The sequence below is a fragment of the Nyctereutes procyonoides genome, unplaced genomic scaffold, assembly GCF_905146905.1.
Source record: "Nyctereutes procyonoides isolate TBG_1078 unplaced genomic scaffold, NYPRO_anot_genome, whole genome shotgun sequence".
NCBI lineage: Eukaryota > Metazoa > Chordata > Mammalia > Carnivora > Canidae > Nyctereutes > Nyctereutes procyonoides.
In genome coordinates this window covers 10,339,820-10,358,493 of record NW_026575145.1, presented here as the reverse complement: position 1 = coordinate 10,358,493, position 18,674 = coordinate 10,339,820, and the positions used below count along the sequence as shown (strand labels likewise).

General features: G+C 34.3%; 1 protein-coding gene across 7 annotated transcripts in view; it reads left to right on the top strand.

The window, feature by feature from the left end:
• The window catches only part of MIPOL1 (mirror-image polydactyly 1), a 321,422-nt gene that overhangs the window by 246,763 nt on the left and 55,985 nt on the right, over positions 1-18,674 (top strand). For all 7 annotated transcript variants that reach the window (XM_055309236.1, XM_055309237.1, XM_055309238.1 and 4 more), the window contains one exon: positions 18,117-18,347. In XM_055309236.1, coding sequence (XP_055165211.1) covers positions 18,117-18,347 — 231 coding nt within the window. The remainder of the gene's footprint in view (positions 1-18,116; positions 18,348-18,674) is intronic.

The window sequence follows — 18,674 nt, the reverse complement described above, 5'->3', positions numbered from 1 at the left end:
GTTACCTTAGAATTTTTGATGTGATTAAGTTAATGCACTCGAAAGGGGGAACTTATTCTGGATTATCAGGGTGGTCCTAAATACATCACATGTCTGCTTACCAGAGAGTAGCAGAGGGAGTTGTGAGAGAGACATATGGAGGAGAAAGCCTTGTGAAGAGATCAGAATGATATAGCCATAAGCAAAGGAATACTTAAAGCCGCCAGAAGCTGGAGTAGGCAAGGGAAGAAATTTCCCTTAGAGTCTCTGGAAAGAGTGTGGTCCTGCTGAGGACACCTTGACTTCAAACTTCTGGTCTCCAGAATAGGAGAATAAACTTCCCTGGGTTTTTTGTTTTGTTTTTGTGGGTTTTTTTTTTTTAAGATTTTATCTATTTATTCATCAGAGGCACAGAGAGAGAGGCAGAGACATAGGCAGAGGAAGAACCAGGCTCCATGCAGGGAGCCCGATACGGAACTCGATCCCAAGACTCCAGGATCACTCCGTGAGCCAAAGGCAGATGCTCAACCACTGAGCCACCCAGGCGTCCCGAACTTCTGTTTTTTTTAAGCCAACAATTTATGGTAATTTTTTATGGCAGTCCTGGGAAACTAATACATTGCTGTTCTCAAGGAATCATCTTTTGATTTGAATGATCTTCTCTGTTGATTTCCGGGTTTCAATTTTATTCATCTCTGCTCTACATTGTAGTTCTTTTCTTCTGCTTAAGTTTACATTTACTCTTCTTGGTCTAATTTCCTAAGGTAGAAGCTTGTGTTACTGATGTAAGATCTTTTTCTTTTCTGATATATGTATTCAGTGCTACATATATTTTTTCTCTAAGCACTATTTTTCCTCTATCCCACAAGCTTTAATAAGTTGTATTTCCATTTTCATTTAGTTCAAAATATTGTTCACAATTTTCTGAGACTTCATCTTTGACTCATGTATTATTTAGAGGTGTGTGGTTGAATCTCCAGATACTTTGGGATTTCCAGTTATCAATTAATTTGCTAAGGCATCTTCAAGCAAATAATAGTTGACTTCCCTTGCTTATTTTTGAGGAAATCAACTTATGCTCTGATATAATAGGCCTTAATTCTGAATGACATATGGCTATAGGGAAATGAAAAATATAATAACTGAACTGAAGAATTCAATAAAGAGTTTTACAAGTAGATTCAGCCATGAAGAACAACAAATCAGTGACCTGGAAAACAGGACATTGGATATTACCCAGTCAGAGGAGCAAAAGAAAAAAAAAAAGAAAGAAAGAAAGAAAGGAATGAAGGAAATCATGGGATATAATGAAAGAAAAATATTCACATTATGGGAAATTCAGAAGAAGAAAAAGAGACAAATTATATTTAGAGCAATAATATCTGAAAACTTCCTGAACCTGGGGAAAGAAATGGACATCCAGATCCATGAGGATCTAAAGTATCCTAACTAGGTTGAACCTAAATTGAGCTACATTGAGACACATAATTGAACTGTCAAAAGTCAAAGACAAAGAATTTTAAGAACATCAAGAGAAAAGAAAGAAGTTACATATAAAGGAACCCCAAAAAGACTCTCAGTGGATTTCTCAACAGAAACTTCTCTGACCAGGAGAAAATGGGATGCCATATTCAAAATACTGGCAGAAAATACCTGTCAACCAAGAATTCTATAACTTGAATTGAAAAGAATTCTATACATTGTCCTTCAAAAACAAAAGAGGCATAAAGACTTTCCCCAACAAAAGACAAAAGAGTTCATTATCAGGTCCATTACTTACCTTACAAGAAACGCAGAAAGGGAGTACCTGGGTGGCTCAGTGGTTGAGTGTCTGCCTTTGGCTCAGGGTGTGATCCCAGGATCCTGGGGTCGGGTGGCTCCCGGCAGGGAATCTGCTTCTCCCTCTGCCTATGTCTCTGTCTCTCTCTCTCTCTCTCTGTCTCTCATGAATAAATAAATAAGATTTTTTTTTAATGCAAAATGGAATTCTTTGAGTGGAAATAAAAGAATGCTAATTAGCTTCATAAAAACACAAAAATGATATCATAAATCTCACTGATAATGATAAACATATAGATTCTGCAATATGGTAATAGTGGTGCATAACTCACAATTCTAATTTAAAAGTTAAAAAAAGAAAAAATAATCATAAATACAAGAATCTGTTACACAGTGTTAAAAAAAAAAGTATAAATCATGATAGCAGTAGCCTAAAATGTGAGGATGAAAGGAATTAAAGTGTATACAAATTCTATTGAAGTTATTATCAGTTTAAAAGAGGATTTTACAAATTTAAGATATTTCATGTAAGCCTCAGGGCAGCCACAAGGAAAAATCTTGATGCATCACATGAATAAAATGGAATAGAATGGAATGGAATAAAGAAAATAATCATATGAACACAGCATACTAGTCAAAGCATACTAGTATAAAAAGACATCAAAACACAGATAAAAGATAGCAAGAAAGAAAGAGCAGTGGGTCTACAACCAGAAAACAATTAACAAAATGGCAATTGCAAGTCTTTACCTATCAAGATTACCTAAGCATAAACATTAAATTCTCCAATCAAAAGACAGTTCAGTTAGTTAACATACAGTGTAATATTGGTTTCAGATGTACAATATATAGTGTCAGCACTCCCATACAACACCCAGTGCTCCTCACAACAGGTACACTCCTTAATCCCCATTACTTATTTAACTGATTCCCCCGCCCACCTCTCCCCTGGTATCCATCAGTTTGTTCTCTGTAGTTAAGAATCTGTTTCTTCGTTTGCCTCTCTTTTTACCCTTTGCACATGTGTTTTGTGTCTTAAAATCCAGATATAAGTGAAACCATATGATATTTGTCTTTATCTGACTTATCTCACTTATCATAATACTCTCTACCTCTATCCATGGCATTGCAAAAAAAATAAAATTTTTCAAAAATGGGAAAAAAGTTAATTTGTAAATAATGAGCATATATTAAAAATGAAAAGGTGGAATTAGTTTTTCTGAAAGGTAGCTTTAAAAAAAGACATAGAGGGCAGTGCTGGTGGCTCAGCAGTTTAGTGCTGCCTTCAGCCCAGGACATGATCCTGGAGACCCGGGATCGTGTCCCATGTCAGGCTCCCTGCAGGGAGCCTGCTTCTCCATCTGCCTGTGTCTCTGCCTCCATCTCTGTGTGTGTGTGTGTTTGTGTGTGTGTGTGTCTCTCTCTCATGAATAAATAAAATCTTTAAAAAAAAAAAGAAAGAAAAGAATCACATGGTCATCTCAGTAGACACAGAAAAAGCATCAGAAAACATTCAACATCTATTCATAAAGAGACTTATGACAAATTAGGCATAGAAGGAATATATATCAATGTAGTAAACGTCCTTTATGACAAGCCAACAGCTAACATCGTGAGTAGTGGTAAAAAAAAAAATAGAAGCTTTTCCTCTAAAATCAGGAATCAGACAAGGGTGTCCACTCTCACCACCTCTATTCAGCATAATACTGGAAGTCCTACCTAGAACAAAAGATAAAGAAATAAAAGATACCAGAATTGGAAAGGAAGAAGTATTATTATCTCTATTTGCATAAGACATGATTTTATATATAGAAAATCCTAAAGACTCAGCCAAAAACTGTTAGATCTAATCGATGAATTCAGTAAAGTTGCAGGATATGAAATAACATACAAAAAAATCAGTAACACTTCTATACAATAACAACAAAAATTTCTGAAAAAGAAATTTAAAAATCAATTCCACCCATAACCAAACACCCCACTAAAAAGGAGAATTACAGATTGATACCCCTGATGAAGATAGATAGAAAAATTCTCAACAAGATACTAGCTAATTGGATCCAGTACATTAAAAGGATTATTCACCACAACCAAGTAGGTTTTATTCCTGGGCTACAAGGGTGGTTCAATACCCACAAATCAATCAACCTGACATACTACATTAATAAAAGAAAGGACAACAACTATATGATCATCTCAATAGATGCAGGAAAAGTATTTGACAAAATACAGCATCCATTCTTGGTAAAAACCCTCAAGAAAGTAGCAATAGATGGAACATAACCTCAACATCATAAAGTCCATATATAAACGACTGACAGCTAATGTCATCCTCAATGGGTAAACCTGAGAACTTTACCCCTAAGGTCAGGAACATGACAGGGCTGTCCACTCTCACCACTGTTGTTCAGCATAGTACTGGAAGTCCTAGCCTCAGCAATCAGACAATAAAAAGAAATAAGCATCCAAATTAGCAAAGAAGAAGTCAAACGTTCACTCTCCACAGACGACACAATACTATATGTACAAACCCTGAAACATTCCATCAAAATAGAGTGATACAGGAATTCGGCAAAGATGTAGGATATAAAATCAATGCACAGAAGTCTGTTGCATTTCTGTACACCAGCAGTGAAGTAGCAGAAAGATAAAGTGAGGAATTGATCCTGTTTACAGTTGCACCAAAAACATAAAATATCTAGGAATAAACCTAATGAAAGAGGTAAAATATCTGTACTCTGAAAATTGTAGAACATTTATGAAAGCAATTGAGGAAAACACAAAGAAATGGAAAAACATTCCATGATCATGGATTAAAAGAACAAATATTATTAAAATGTCTATACTACCGAAAGCAACCTACACATTCAGTGCAATCCTTATCAAAATAACAGCAGCATTTTTCACAGAGCTGGAGCAAACAATTCTAAAATTTGTGTAGAACCACAGAAGACCTTGAATAGCCAAAGCAATTCTGAAAAAGAAAACCAAAGGTGGAGGCATCACAGTTCCAGACATCAAACTGTATTACAAAGTTGTAATCATCAAGACAGTATGGTACTGGCACAAACTCAGATCAGTGGAACAGAATAGAGATCGCAGAAATAGACCCACAACTCTATGGTCAACTAATTTGGACAAAGCAGGAAAGAATATCCAATGGAAAAAAGTATCTTCAACCAATAGTGTTGAGAAAATTCTGCCATACACAGAAGAATGAAGCTGGACCACTTTCTTACACCATACAGCAAAATAATTTCAAAATGGATGAAAGTTCTAAATGTGAAACAGGAATATATCCAAATCCTAGAGGAGAACACAGACAGCAACCTCTTTGACATTGACCACTGCAATTTCTTGCTAGACATGTCTCCAGAGGCAAGGGAAACAAAAGCAGAAATGAACTATTGGGACTTCGTCAGGATAAAAAGCTTTTGCACAGCAAAGGAAACAATCTACAAAACTAAAAGGCAACCTGCAGAATGGGAGAAGATACTCACAAATAGCATATCAGATAAAGGGTTAGTATCCAAAATCCATAAAGAATTTACCAAACTCAACACTCAATAAACACAGAAATCCAGTCAAGAAATGGGTAGACAACATGAACAGACATTTCTCTAAAGAAGACAAATGGCCAACAGACACATGAAAAAATGCTCTACATCACTCATCCTCAGGGAAATACAAATCAAAGCCACAATGAGATACCACCTCACACCTGTCAGCATGGCTAAAATTAATAGCTCATGAAACAACAGACTTTGATGAGGATGCAGAGAAAGGGGAACCCTCTTAAACTGTTGGTGGGAATGCAAACTGGTGCAGCCACTCTGGAAAACAGTATGGAGGTTTCTCAAAAAGTTAAAAATAGAACTCCCTATGACCCAGCAATTGCACTACTAGATATTTATCCAAAGGATATAAAAATAGTGATTCAAGTGGGCATATGCACCCCAATGTTTATAGCAGTAATGTCCACAATAGCTAAAATAGGAAAAAGCCCAGATGTCCTTCAACAGTTGAATGGAGAAAAAAGGTCCAGTGTATATATACAGTGGAATATTACTCCACCATCTAAAAGAATGAAATCTTACCATTTGCAAAGATGTGGATGGAACTAGACTATATTATGCTAAGTGAAATAAGCCGGTTAGAGAAAAGCAAATACCATATGATTTCACTCATATGTGGAATTTAAGAACCAAAACAGATGAACATAGGGAAAAGGAAGAAAAAATAAAATAAGAAAGTAGAGGGAGGCAAACCATAAGAGACTAACTATAGGGAACAGACTGAGAGTTGCTGGAGGGGAATAGGTGAGGGGGATAGGATAAGTGGATGATGGGCACAAAGGAGGGCACTTGATGTAATGAGCACTGAGTATTTCATAGAACTGATGAATCACTGATTTCTGGGCAGCCCCGGTGGCTTAGTGGTTTAGCACCGCCATCAGCCCAGGGTGTGATCCTGGAGACCCAGGATCGAGTCCCACGTCAGGCTCCCTGTATGGATCCTGCTTCTCCCTCTGCCTGTGTCTCTGCCTCTCTCTCTCTCTCTGTCTCTAATAAATAAATAAAATCTAAAAAAAAAAAAAAGAATCACTGATTTCTACCCCTGAAACTAATAATATATACATGTTAACTAGAAGTTAAATAAAAGTTATTTGAAATAAAATAAAAAATCAATCCCATTATCAATAGTATCAAAAACAATAATATACTTTAAGTTAACCTAGGAACTGTAAGATCTCTATGTGGAAAACATAAGACATTGATAAAAGAAGTCAAACAAGACACAAATAAATGGAAAGGTATCCCATATCCATGGATGGGAAGAACTAATATTGTTAACATTTCAAAACTACCAACAACCATTTGTGTTAGTACTACCAAAAGTATCTTCAGTGCCTTCTCTATCAAGATTATAATATCATTTTTTTCTACAGAAGTAGATAAAATATGTATATGGAACCCAAAATGTATATGGAACTACAGAAGACCCTGAATAGGCAAAGAAATCCTGAGAACAACAAAAGAGAAAGTATCACATTTCCTGATTTCAAGCTAAACCATAAAGCTGTAGTCATCAAAACAGTGTGGTACTGGCATAAAAACAGACAAATAAACCAATAGAACAGAATCAAGATCCCAGAAATAAACCCAAGAATACTCAACGGAGAAATAATAGTCTTGTCAAGGAATAGTGCTACAATAATTGGATATTTACATGTAAAAGAATGAAATTGGACCCTATCTTACAGTACTCACAAACATTAACTTGAAATGGATTAAAGGCTTAACTGTAAGACTTGAAACTATGAATCTCAGAAGAAAACATAAGGAACAAAGCTCCTTGATGTGGACCTTGGTAATGATTTTTTGGATGTGACACCTAAAGCACAAGCAACAAAATTTAAATAAATAAACAAGGTGGACTACTCAAAACAAAAAAGTGTCTGAACAGCAAACGAAACAGTCAACAAAGTGAAAAGACAACCTATAGAATGGGAAAAAATATTTGCAACCATCTATCTGATAATGGGTTAGTATTCAAAATATATAAAGTGCTCATACAACTTGATAGCAAAAAAAAATCTAATTAAAAAATGGGCAGAAGATCTGAATAGACATTTTTCCAAAGAAGATATACGAAAGGCAAACAGGTACATTAAAAGATACTCAACATCACTAGTCATTAGGGAAATGCAAATTAAAACCATAGTGATATACCACCTCAGGCTTGTTAGAATAGGCATCATCAAAAAGCAAGAGATAACAAATGCTAGTGTAGATGTGGAGAAAAGAGAACGCTTATGTACTGTTGGTGGGATGATAAATTAGTACCGCCACTACAAAAAACAGTATGGAAGTTCCTCAGAAGATTAAAATGAAGGCTACCATATAATCCAGCAACTCCACTTCTAAAAATATATCCAAAGGAAGTGAAAACATTAACTTGAAAAGATATATGCATCCTCATATTCATAGCAGCATCATTTATAATAGCTGAGGCATGGAAACACCTGAGTCCATTATGAATCAAAAGATAAAGAAGTTGTGGTATAGATAGATAGATAGATAGATAGATAGATAGATAGATGAATATTTTTAAAAAAGGAAAAAGAAAAAGGAAATCTTACCATTTGTGACAACTTGTTCAACCTTAAAAGCATTATGCTATGTGAAATAAGTCATGGAAAAACAAATACCATATGATCTCAATTAGGTGTAGAATCTTAAAAATAATGTATAGAAGAAGAGATCAGATTTGTGGTTACTAGAAGCAGAGGACAACAAAGAGGGAGTTGAAAGAAGATGGCCTAAATAGCACAAACTTCCATTTCTAAGTACTTAGGGATGTAATGTACAACATAATGGTTGTAGCTAACATGGTGTAGAATATACAGGAAAGTTTTAAAGAGAGTACATCCTAAGAGTTCTCATCACAAGGAGAAATCTTTTGTCCTTTGTTCTTTTCTTCTTTCTTTTCTTTTTTATTGTATCCATATGAGAAGATGGATGTTAGTTGAACCTATTGTGCTAATCATTTCGCAATATATATAAATCAACCCATCATGCTGTATACCTTAAGTTCAAACAGTGATATATGTCAGTTGTTTCTCAATAAAACTTGAGAATTTCTCTAAAATATTTAATTTTTAAGTATATTATAAACAGAATCCCATACTTATCAATTTAGTATGATATACTTAATAATTAAATAGTATATTATATTTAATAATTAAATATTTTAAAGAGTACTTAAAATTGATATAGTAGGATTGATACCTGATTATCCAAGAGTGAATTATATGCTTCATGAATTTAGTGACCTGATAAGCAAAATTGTAGGGAACTATGCTGACAAAACTATTCATATTTATATACCCCATACAAAACATAGGCAACAAAACACATCTTAAACTTTATTATATGACAAATCAATGTGTTGTTATAAGCATCACTAAAACTATGGAAAGCAACAATGATTGGAAGTGAAATGAAAAAGTATTCCTGGGCAGCCCCAGTGGCTCAGCGGTTTATCCCCGCCTTCAGTCCAGGGCTGATCCTAGAGACCTGGGATCGAGTCCCACGTCGGGCTCCATGCATGGAGCCTGCTTCCCCCTCTGCCTGTGTTTCTGCCTCTCTCTCTGTGTGTGTCTCTCATGAATAAATAAATAAAATATTTAAAAAGAAAGAAAAGAAAAAGTATTCCTTCAAATTTAATAAAAAGGAGAATTCTGCTTTTTAAGATGAAAGAAGTAGAAAATGTAAGGAAGAAACAAATGGAAATTTTGTTTTTCAAATGAAAATCTTAAACTGAGAAAGACAGTGACTGAAATGTAAAGCCCAATGAATGGGCTCAAGAGCAGGATTCAGAGGACATAAAAGAATGTGACTGGAAGATAGAACAATAAAAATGATTTAATCTGAAGAGCAGAAACATAGACTGAAAAAAAAGTTAGAGCCTCAGGGACCTACAAACTGTAATAAAAGACTAAACATTTGTGTCATTGGAGTCTTCCATGGAAGGAAAAAGGAGAAAAGAAAGGACAGAGCTGAAAACTTATGCAAGGAAATAATGACTGAAAATTGTCCAAATGTGGCAAGAGACATAAAGGAAACTGAGGGAACTTTAAACAGGGAAACTCAAATAAATATATACCAAGACACACCATAATTAAACTACTGAAAATTAAAGAGAAATAATCTTGAAAGCAGCTGGAGAAAAATACCTTGCCTATAGGAGAAAAACCAAACACATTACAGCAGGTATCTAATCAGAAATTATAGAGGACAGGGGACACCTGGGTGGCTCAATGGTTAAGTATCTGCCTTTGGCTCAGGCAAAAGGATCCTGGAGTCTTAGGATCGAGTCCCACATCGGGCTCCCTGCATGGAGCCTGCTTCTCCCTCTGCCAATGTCTCTGCCTCTCTCTGTGTTTCTCATGAATAAATAAATAAAATCTTTTTATAAAAATTTTAAAAAAAAGAAATTATAGAGGACAAAAAAGTGGCACAATATTTTTCAAGGGCTGGAAGAAAAGAATTGTCAAGGCAGAATTATAGATCCGGTAAAATATACTTCAAATATAAAGACGGGGGATTGCCTGGATGGCTTAGTCGATTGAGTGTCTGACTCAGTTTTGGCTCAGGTCGTGGGATGGAACCTGTGTGGGGCTCCACGCTTAGTGGGAATTCTGCTTGAAGATTCTCTCTTTGCACCCCCCCCCACATGCGTGCAGATTTTCTCTCTCTCAAATAAATAAATCTTAAATAAATAAATAAATGCAGAAATCAGGGCACCTGGGTGACTCAAGTCATTAAGCATCAAACTCTTGATCTCGGCTCAGATCTTGATCTCAGAGTCATGAGCTCAAGCTACATATTGGCTCAAAAAAAAAAAAGGCAGAAATCAAGATATTCTCAGATGAAGGAAAACTAAGAGACTTTGTCATGAGGTCTATCCTACAAAAATGGCTAATGGAAGTTATCTAAAAAGAAAGAACATGATAAAAGAACAAACCTTGGGATGTCAGGAAAGAAAGAAAAACACTGAGCAAATTGAAAATATATAATAGGCCCTTTGAGTTTTCAAATATGTTTGATGGTTGAAGGAAAAATTATAACTATCTCTGATTTGGTTCTAAATGTATGTAGAGGATATATTTAAAATAATTATAAATAAGGGAGGGCAAAGGACTGTTCACAGCCGAAAAGTGTCTGTATTCTACTGGAGCTGGCAAAATAATGACATCGATAGACTGTAACAACTTATGTATGCATAATAATATACCTAGAGGTACGCTAAAAGACATCATAGATCTCTAACAATGGAATTTCAACATGTGTTCAAGTAGCCTACAGGGAAGCAGGAGAGAGAAAACAAAGAACAACAATAAAATCTCAGGGACAACAAACAGAAAATAAAATGGTAGGCTTAAGCCCCAACTTACATGTTAATGGTCCAAATATAACAACAGACAAAGATTGACAGAGAGGGTTAAAAATTATGGCCCATGGGGCACATAGATGTCTCAGTTCAACATCCAACTCTTTAATTTCAGCTTAAGTCATGATCTCAGGATTGTGAGCCCACATTGGCCTCTGTGCTGGGCGTGGAGCCTGCTGAAGATTCTCTCTCTCTCCCCGTCCCTTTGTCCTTGCCTCTCCCCCTCTCTCTCCCCTTCATAAATATATATATATATTTATTATGGCCCCACTCTTAAGCTGGCTACAAAAAAACAATGAATAAAGTTATTAAATAAGAGAACAGAAGATAAACCATAGAAACATGAATCAAATGCAAGCAAGAATGGCTATACTAGTATCTTATAAGTAGACTTTAAAACAAAAACATTTATCAGGGAGGGGCATTAAATTATTTTTAAAAAAGAGTTTACCAAAAAGACATAGCAATCTGAAATGTGTTTATACCAAACAAGAGAACTAAAAATATATGAAGCAAAAATAGATGGAACTGAAAAGAGAAATTGACAAGTCCACAGTTACAATTTGGAGATTTCAACACCTTCCTCTCACTAGACAAAAAGAAAACCCAAGGATAAAGAAGAATTCAATATGACCATCAACTACAAGGATCTAATCAACAATTTTAGACATTCCACACAGCAGCAACAGGATATTATTTTTCTTAAATGCTCACAAAACATAAACCAAGATAGATCATATTCTAAGTCATAAAATAAACCTCAATTGAGTTAAAAGAACTGAAATCATACAGTGCATGCACTTCCACCATAGTAGAATCAGAACAAATATTAGTAACAGGAAAATAACAAATCTCCAAACACTTGAAAACTAAACAACACATTTCTAAATAATCCAGGAGTCTAAGAAGAATTCTCAAGGGAAATTTTTTAAAATACGTAGAAGTGAGTGAAAATAAAAATACAACACAGCAAAGTAGTTGGGACACAGCTAAAGCAGTGCTGAGAGGAAATTTATAGCACTGAATGCATTAAGGAAAATATATCAAATCAACAATCTAAGCCCCTACTTCAATAATCTAGAAAGAGAAGAGAAAAATAAATGCAAAACAAGCAGAAAGAAGAAATGATAAAGAACAAAAAGAAGCATTAAAAGGAGAAAAAGACACTTTACCAATATCAGAAATGAAACAGTGTATATATAGACTTTACAGGTATAGAAATAAAGATTACTATTAACAACTCTATATGCATAAAAATGGCACAACTTAGAAGTAAGTAATGGACCATTTCCTCAAAAAACAAACCACTAATTATTGATACGTGCAGCAACATGGATGAATCCCCAGAAAATTATACTGAATAAAAAAAGTCCCAAAAGCAGTCTTTCCGTTTATAAAACATTCTTGAAACAGCATTATTGAAATGGGAAACAGATTAATGGTTAGGTTTTAAGGAGGAGAAGGAGTACTGGGGGAAACAACAGGGATCATTGTGATGATGTAACTTTTTTATCTTGACTGTATCAATGTCAGTATCTTGGTGGTGTTCTTATACTATAATTTTATAAAATATTACCATTGTGGGAAAGTAGGTAAAGGCACCAGGGATTTTTCTGTAGTGAAGGGATTTTTCCAAGTGAAGGGAACAATGTGAGCAATAATGCAAAGTGAAGTGTGACAGCACTTTCAAAGAACAGTTTATATTTCCATTTGGCTAGAATAAAACATTTTGATAGAGTAGATAGGACGAAGTCTGAAAAGAAAAGTAGAGAATTTTGGAGCACCTTGAGTGTCAGACTAAAATTTGGTACATTGACCTAGAATTTGATATCCTGTAAAGTCATTCTTCAAAAGTAAAGGAGAGAAAAAAAAAAAGTAAAGGAGAAAGAAAAACTTTATCAGATAAACAAAAAAATGAAGGAATTTTTCACCAGTACACCTATCTTGCAGGAAATGTTAAAAGAAGTTCTTCAGAGAGAAGGCAAATCACATAGGTCAGAAATTCAGATCAAATTAATTGATACAGTAAACTGGGAAGTAAACACAGACACTATCCTCTCAGAAAATGTACTTAGGACAAGGTAGCACATACTTCTGCCTTTCATACTTGCTTTGTCTTTATTTATTTTAATTCAGTAAAACAAGCCAAACTGCCTCTCTCTTTTTTTTTTCCCAGAATGATTTAAGAATGTTATCAGTAAGTGATAAAGGTTAGGAAGACTAGTTTATTTTTCCCAATTCATGAAAAACCTGTAGAAACAGGCAGTTGTTTTTCATCAAAGTATTTGTAAAGTGTCTGAGTATTGTATAAGATTTCATACAAAGTTAATTAGAAATAAATTATTCCTTTTAAGAATTATCCATGGATAAATGCCCATTCTTTACCAAGCATTGTGCTAGATATTTTTCACATAACTAGATCACCTCATTCTGTTCTCATGTGAACTCCATGAGATTTTTCTCATTGTTCTTGAGTTAATGAAATTAATACTCAAAGGGGTAGGGTATTTTCCTAGGGCCATACAAAGTGAAAGACAGGACTGAAATTTGAATCTACCTCTTCAAAGTCCAAAGCCATCATCTTTTCATGTACACCAAGTTTTGCACTTTTGACACATTAGACTGTCCTCTGCAATGGAAGATGCTTAGCAGCATCTCTGGCCTCTACCCACTAAATGTTAGTAGTACTCCCCTCCTTGAGTTTTGACAACCAGAAATGTCTCCAGATGTTCCAAATATATCCTGAGGCACAAAATTACTCTTAGGTAAGAACTGTTGGTTTGCACTGTGGTATCTCACCTCTTAATTTTTAATTCAAAAATATTTATCCAATTAAACCAACATATATAAAACACTTTTGATTGAGCAATTATTGTACATAAATGAAGCATGAGCAGAAGAGTAACTGCATACTGTAGGATGGTGAGTAAAGTGACTCATGAAGGACTTAAGTAATACTTGATCATGGAGACAAAAGAGGAAGCCAGGAAAAGTAACATCAACACTTGGTATAAATGGAAAAGTACTAGGTGCAAGAATAAGCTGAATCCATGTGTGACATTACAATTGAGAGAGAGTTCAGCAAGCAGGAAAGCAGATAAACTGAGGAGAACAGAGATATCTGCAAGCAAAACATCAGAGTCATAAGCTCAATAATTCCAAGATATTTTAAGCTGAGGCAGTGCAGAGTCCAGGGCTAGAAAAATACTCAGGACCATAGACTTCAGGGAACTGAAGGCAGAAACCACTCCAGAAAGGAAATCTGTTACATGCTGCTTACGAGGACAGTGCCCATGAAAGGGTATTTTTGATACTGGCCTGCTGTTGGACTCAAATGTGGTGAACAGCATAAGAGGCAATTTATGCTCTCATTTGATATGGATTAGAATTATAATAATATGAAAGATTACCAACTAAAAATATTTTCAAAATGTCACTTGCTATTCAAAGAATAAAACTTATATAAGGAATTACATAATTTGAAAACTGTAAGAGTGAATGGAAACTTTGTGTATGATATTACCTCATCAATTTCATGATAAACCAAAATAGTTACTATTCTTGGTCAATATTGTGTGAGCTACATGTTTTGGAATTCCTGAGAGTGATCTTCTGTATTGTTTTATCATTCATTCTTACTTAATTTCAAATATTTTCCAATACAACGTCATTTAAGACCAATAAATTGTAATGCTGCTGCCATGCTAAAAATGCACCTGAAAATCAATAACTTTGAAAAGAGGTTAAATGTGATTTGACTCTATGAAAAAAACAGCACTAAAACAAAAATATGCTATAAATGGCATAGATTTATATATGATAGGAATCTTTCCCGTCTACTTCATCTTTACTCCTATAAGAAAGTTTCCTTAGGAATATAAGCATTTTGATTTATTGAAGTTATTAAGGAATGTGTTCCCATTTTTTAAAGAATTGCCCTTTGTAAATAGAGTATTAGTATGTTGGAATTGGGCAGTAGATCACAAAATGAAATATTAAGTTCTAAGAAGAAAAAGAGTAGGGTCATCAAGACAGAATAACAAAGAAGCAACAGCAAAATTTAGATGGAAGAGTCATAAAAGGTTTATCTGAGAAAGCAGTGATCATGCTAAGACCAAATGGATAAGTAAAAGTTTGTCAGGAGAAGAAAGAGTAACATTCAAATACCTCAAACAGGAAAAAGCTTGATGAAAAAAGCTGAATGTCTGACTAAAAGATGATGAGGATGAGGAGGAGAGAACAGATGATACATGGCTTCATGGCTCATGACCATGAAGGAGGAGTATTTCATGTTTCAGCTCAAGAAGACTGTGGGTTGAGATTCTGGTTCTGTTAGATGTGTGTGGTTAATTAAATTACTTCCCTTTCTTTCAATTTCTTCATCTGTAAAAAAAACAACTAATATTGATAGGGCTCTCATAAGTTGTGAGGTTTACTGAGTTAAAATAGGCAATTTATTATTATTATTTTTAGAAATTTATTCTGAGTACCAGAAGATGCTATTGCAGGATTTTAAATGACATTATCTAATTTATTGTTTTAAAAGACCATTCCAGCTACTGCTTCTGTTTGAGAAAGTCTTGATTGGAATTTAAAGGTTTCCAAGGCATTTTGAATGATGAATAGCTTTTTGAGCTTAAAGGATCCCAGTCACAGGTCCATCTGAGAGAAAAATGAGCGGTGCCTGGATGGCTCAGTTAGTTAAGTGTCTGCCATTGGCTCAGGTCATAATCCCTGGGTCCTGGGATGGAGCCCTGTGTCCTGCTTCTTGCTCAGCAGGGAGTCTGCTTCTCCTTCAGCCTGCCAGTCTCCCTGCTTGTGCATGCTCTCTCTCTCTCTGTCAAATAAATAAATATAATCTTTTTAAAAAATTAGAAAATAAAAACATTGTTAAAAAGAAAAAAATATATAAATTTGAAAAAATTAAAAGATAAAAGAATAGGAAGTGATGAATGATAAGAGAATTAAATTGGGATACCATGATTTTAATAAAGATGATATTTTAAAAACTGAATCATTAATTCTTAATACTTAACTGATTAGAGTATACTGAATAGTGGATGTTATGGACATCACCAACAAATGCAAAATTCCCAAATGAAGCTGCCTACTACTGTGAACTTTAAATGAGACCATATACGTAACGATAAAATATAATGGAATGGTTAGGCTAAGATATTTTTAAAATAAGACACAAAAAGCACTGCCATTGAAGAAACAATGATTAACTAGACTTCACTGAAATTAAAAACTTACATTCATCAAGACAGTATTAAAAGAGTGAAATTGCACTGCACCCCTAATAGAACGGCTGTAAGTTAGAGACCAGCAGGGAAAATACTCTAAGGAAGAATGTAGAGCAATTGAAATGCCCATATATTGCTGGTGGGAGTATAAATTGGTAGGACCACTTTGGGAAACTCTGTGCAGCATCTACTTAATCTGAAGGTACACCCTGTAGAGCAATTCTACTTCAGAAAGGAGTACTTATGTCAATTATATCTCAATAAAGTTGGGCGAGGGGGAAATGATTACTTAGGTCCATCAAAAGATAACATAACAAGAATATTAATAGCAACAATAGTGGAATAATTAAATTGTATATAGCAATTTATAAATAATAAAATAGCAGTAAAAAACAATGAACTATCTGCAACAATAGGATGAGGCAGACAAAAAGTTCAAAAACAGGCAATATTAATCTTAGTAGAAGTTGAATAAGTGATTGCTTTAGAAAAGGGGAATTAACTGGGAGGGAACACGGGGAATCTGGGTTTGTTACATGTTTCGTTCTTTACATTTTGTCAAGCTGAATACTTCAGATTTGTGCACTCTATGTAATTAAAAATATAATTAACAAAATGTACATAATAATCTTTTACATGTGAAGAATATAAATAGATTTGTCTTTTTAAAGGTTTTTTTGTTTTGTTTTTCATTTCTTTCTTTCTTTCTTGGATCTTTCAAATAGACAAAGAGTGAACTGAAGGAAACTGGAACATGGAATAAGAGGAATCAGAAAGTGTGAAAGAACATAGGAAGAATAGGAAAATGGGCAAGAAATGGGAGCCTTTAGGCATGGAAATAAGGGTTATATAAACAACGAGGTGAAAACCATAAAGAAAAAATACTTCTTTGCACTCTACAAATATGGCACTAAACACCATTCTTACTTTTATGTAGTAATCAATTGGCCACAATTTAGTAGCAGTCTTTCTTCTTAAGAACTAATTTGAATCTTGAAATGATTTCTTTTGGTATGCTAACTGTCCCTGCTTCATGTCCTTCTTGTTTCTGTGTAACATCGTCTACAAAGTGAGCACACTGGAGAGATCTATAGGTTACTTAAACAAAAAGAAGAAATTTATAATTACTTTGGTTCAAACAGTTTTAAATAAAGTATCAGACTAGATATTTGGCCAGTGCTAAAGTTCCCTGACTAGCTTTTTGAAGCTTTAAGAATTATATTACTTTCTTTCACATCATCAATCTGTATTATATAGTTAGGTAGTTTTACTTCAAGTCTCCCATCGACATTTCTTTTGTATGCATATACTGAAATGATTTTATTTAATAAAAAAAGAACATCCCCTGTGTGGATTTTAAATTTCCCTTATTAAATATTTATATTTTCAAAATGTCTTTATTTAATTGAGTGAGGTGCTTGGTGCCATTTCAAAATAACCTCAGGTGGTAGGTGTAATGACATATCAAAGATTTGACCTTTAGCATTTTAGGGTTCTATTTGTCTGCATTTTCTTCTGCATTCATTTAGTCTTAATTTATATGCTATTTCTCTGTATGACTTAATGAGTGGATATATTTGGCATGAGATTCATTAGCAAAGAGAAAATATATCTGAATACATATTATTTCTGTGCAGTCGGACTAGTGATTTTAACTTCATTTATATATATCTGTGTACGGGCTGATCGGTATTCGTACAACCCTCATTCATTCTCGTTAAGTGCTCAGCTGAAGAAACCGTGGCTCTACTAAACTGAGGCCCATTCTCTTACTTCTCACCTCTTTGCAGTCAGCTTATTATATTCTTTTATTTACCTAGAGATGCTTTATTTTTCAATTCTCTGCTATTCCTTTTAAAGAAAATTGAATGTAATATTTACACAGTTGTAATTAAATTAACATCTTGCAGCATCTTCATGTATGCTTTGGTAACATCAATAATCATTTGTCTGGATAGCTTTCAGCCTAGAAGCAGAGAAATAGGATAATTATCAAGGATAGTATTGTGATATAAAAGTTATTTTTATTTACCCATTTAAGTATTAAATTGATTTTTAGAAATGGGTATTTCTTACTGGGGATTTTTGTTAAATACATTATTTGTCAGTAAGACTGCATATTTATGCTTAAATTATTTATTTTTATATTTTTCTCAGTTTACACAAATCTTTATCCCAAGAAGAAAACCTGAAGGATCAGTTTAACCATACACTTAGTACTTACGAAGAAGCTTTAAAAAGTAGAGAGAACATTGTCTCCATCACTCAACAACAGAATGAGGAACTGGCTACCCAACTACAGCAAGCTCTGACAGATCGAGCAAACATGGAATTAGAGCTTCAGCATGCCATGGAGGCCTCCCAAGCAGCCAATGACAAAGTTCAGAAGTAAGTAAAATGATCTTACATTATTTCAAAAGCATGAAACAAAACAAAACAAAAACACTTCTTTTACAACTAAATATTATTTAATATCCATGCTGTTAATGATTTAAGAAAAAAATAGATTGAGTCAAATGAACTTTTTTATTAACTGATCTTCATTAGTTCATGGAAGCCATACTATTAAAATCGTTTCATAGGTAATAAGTAAAGTTATTGGCAAGGGGAAGAGGCAGTTAAGTAATCAACTTTACTCATTTAACTTCGTGATAATCCTGCTTGAGTTGAGATCATATGTGACTCTATAATCTGAGGCACATGGAATCGTTCCAG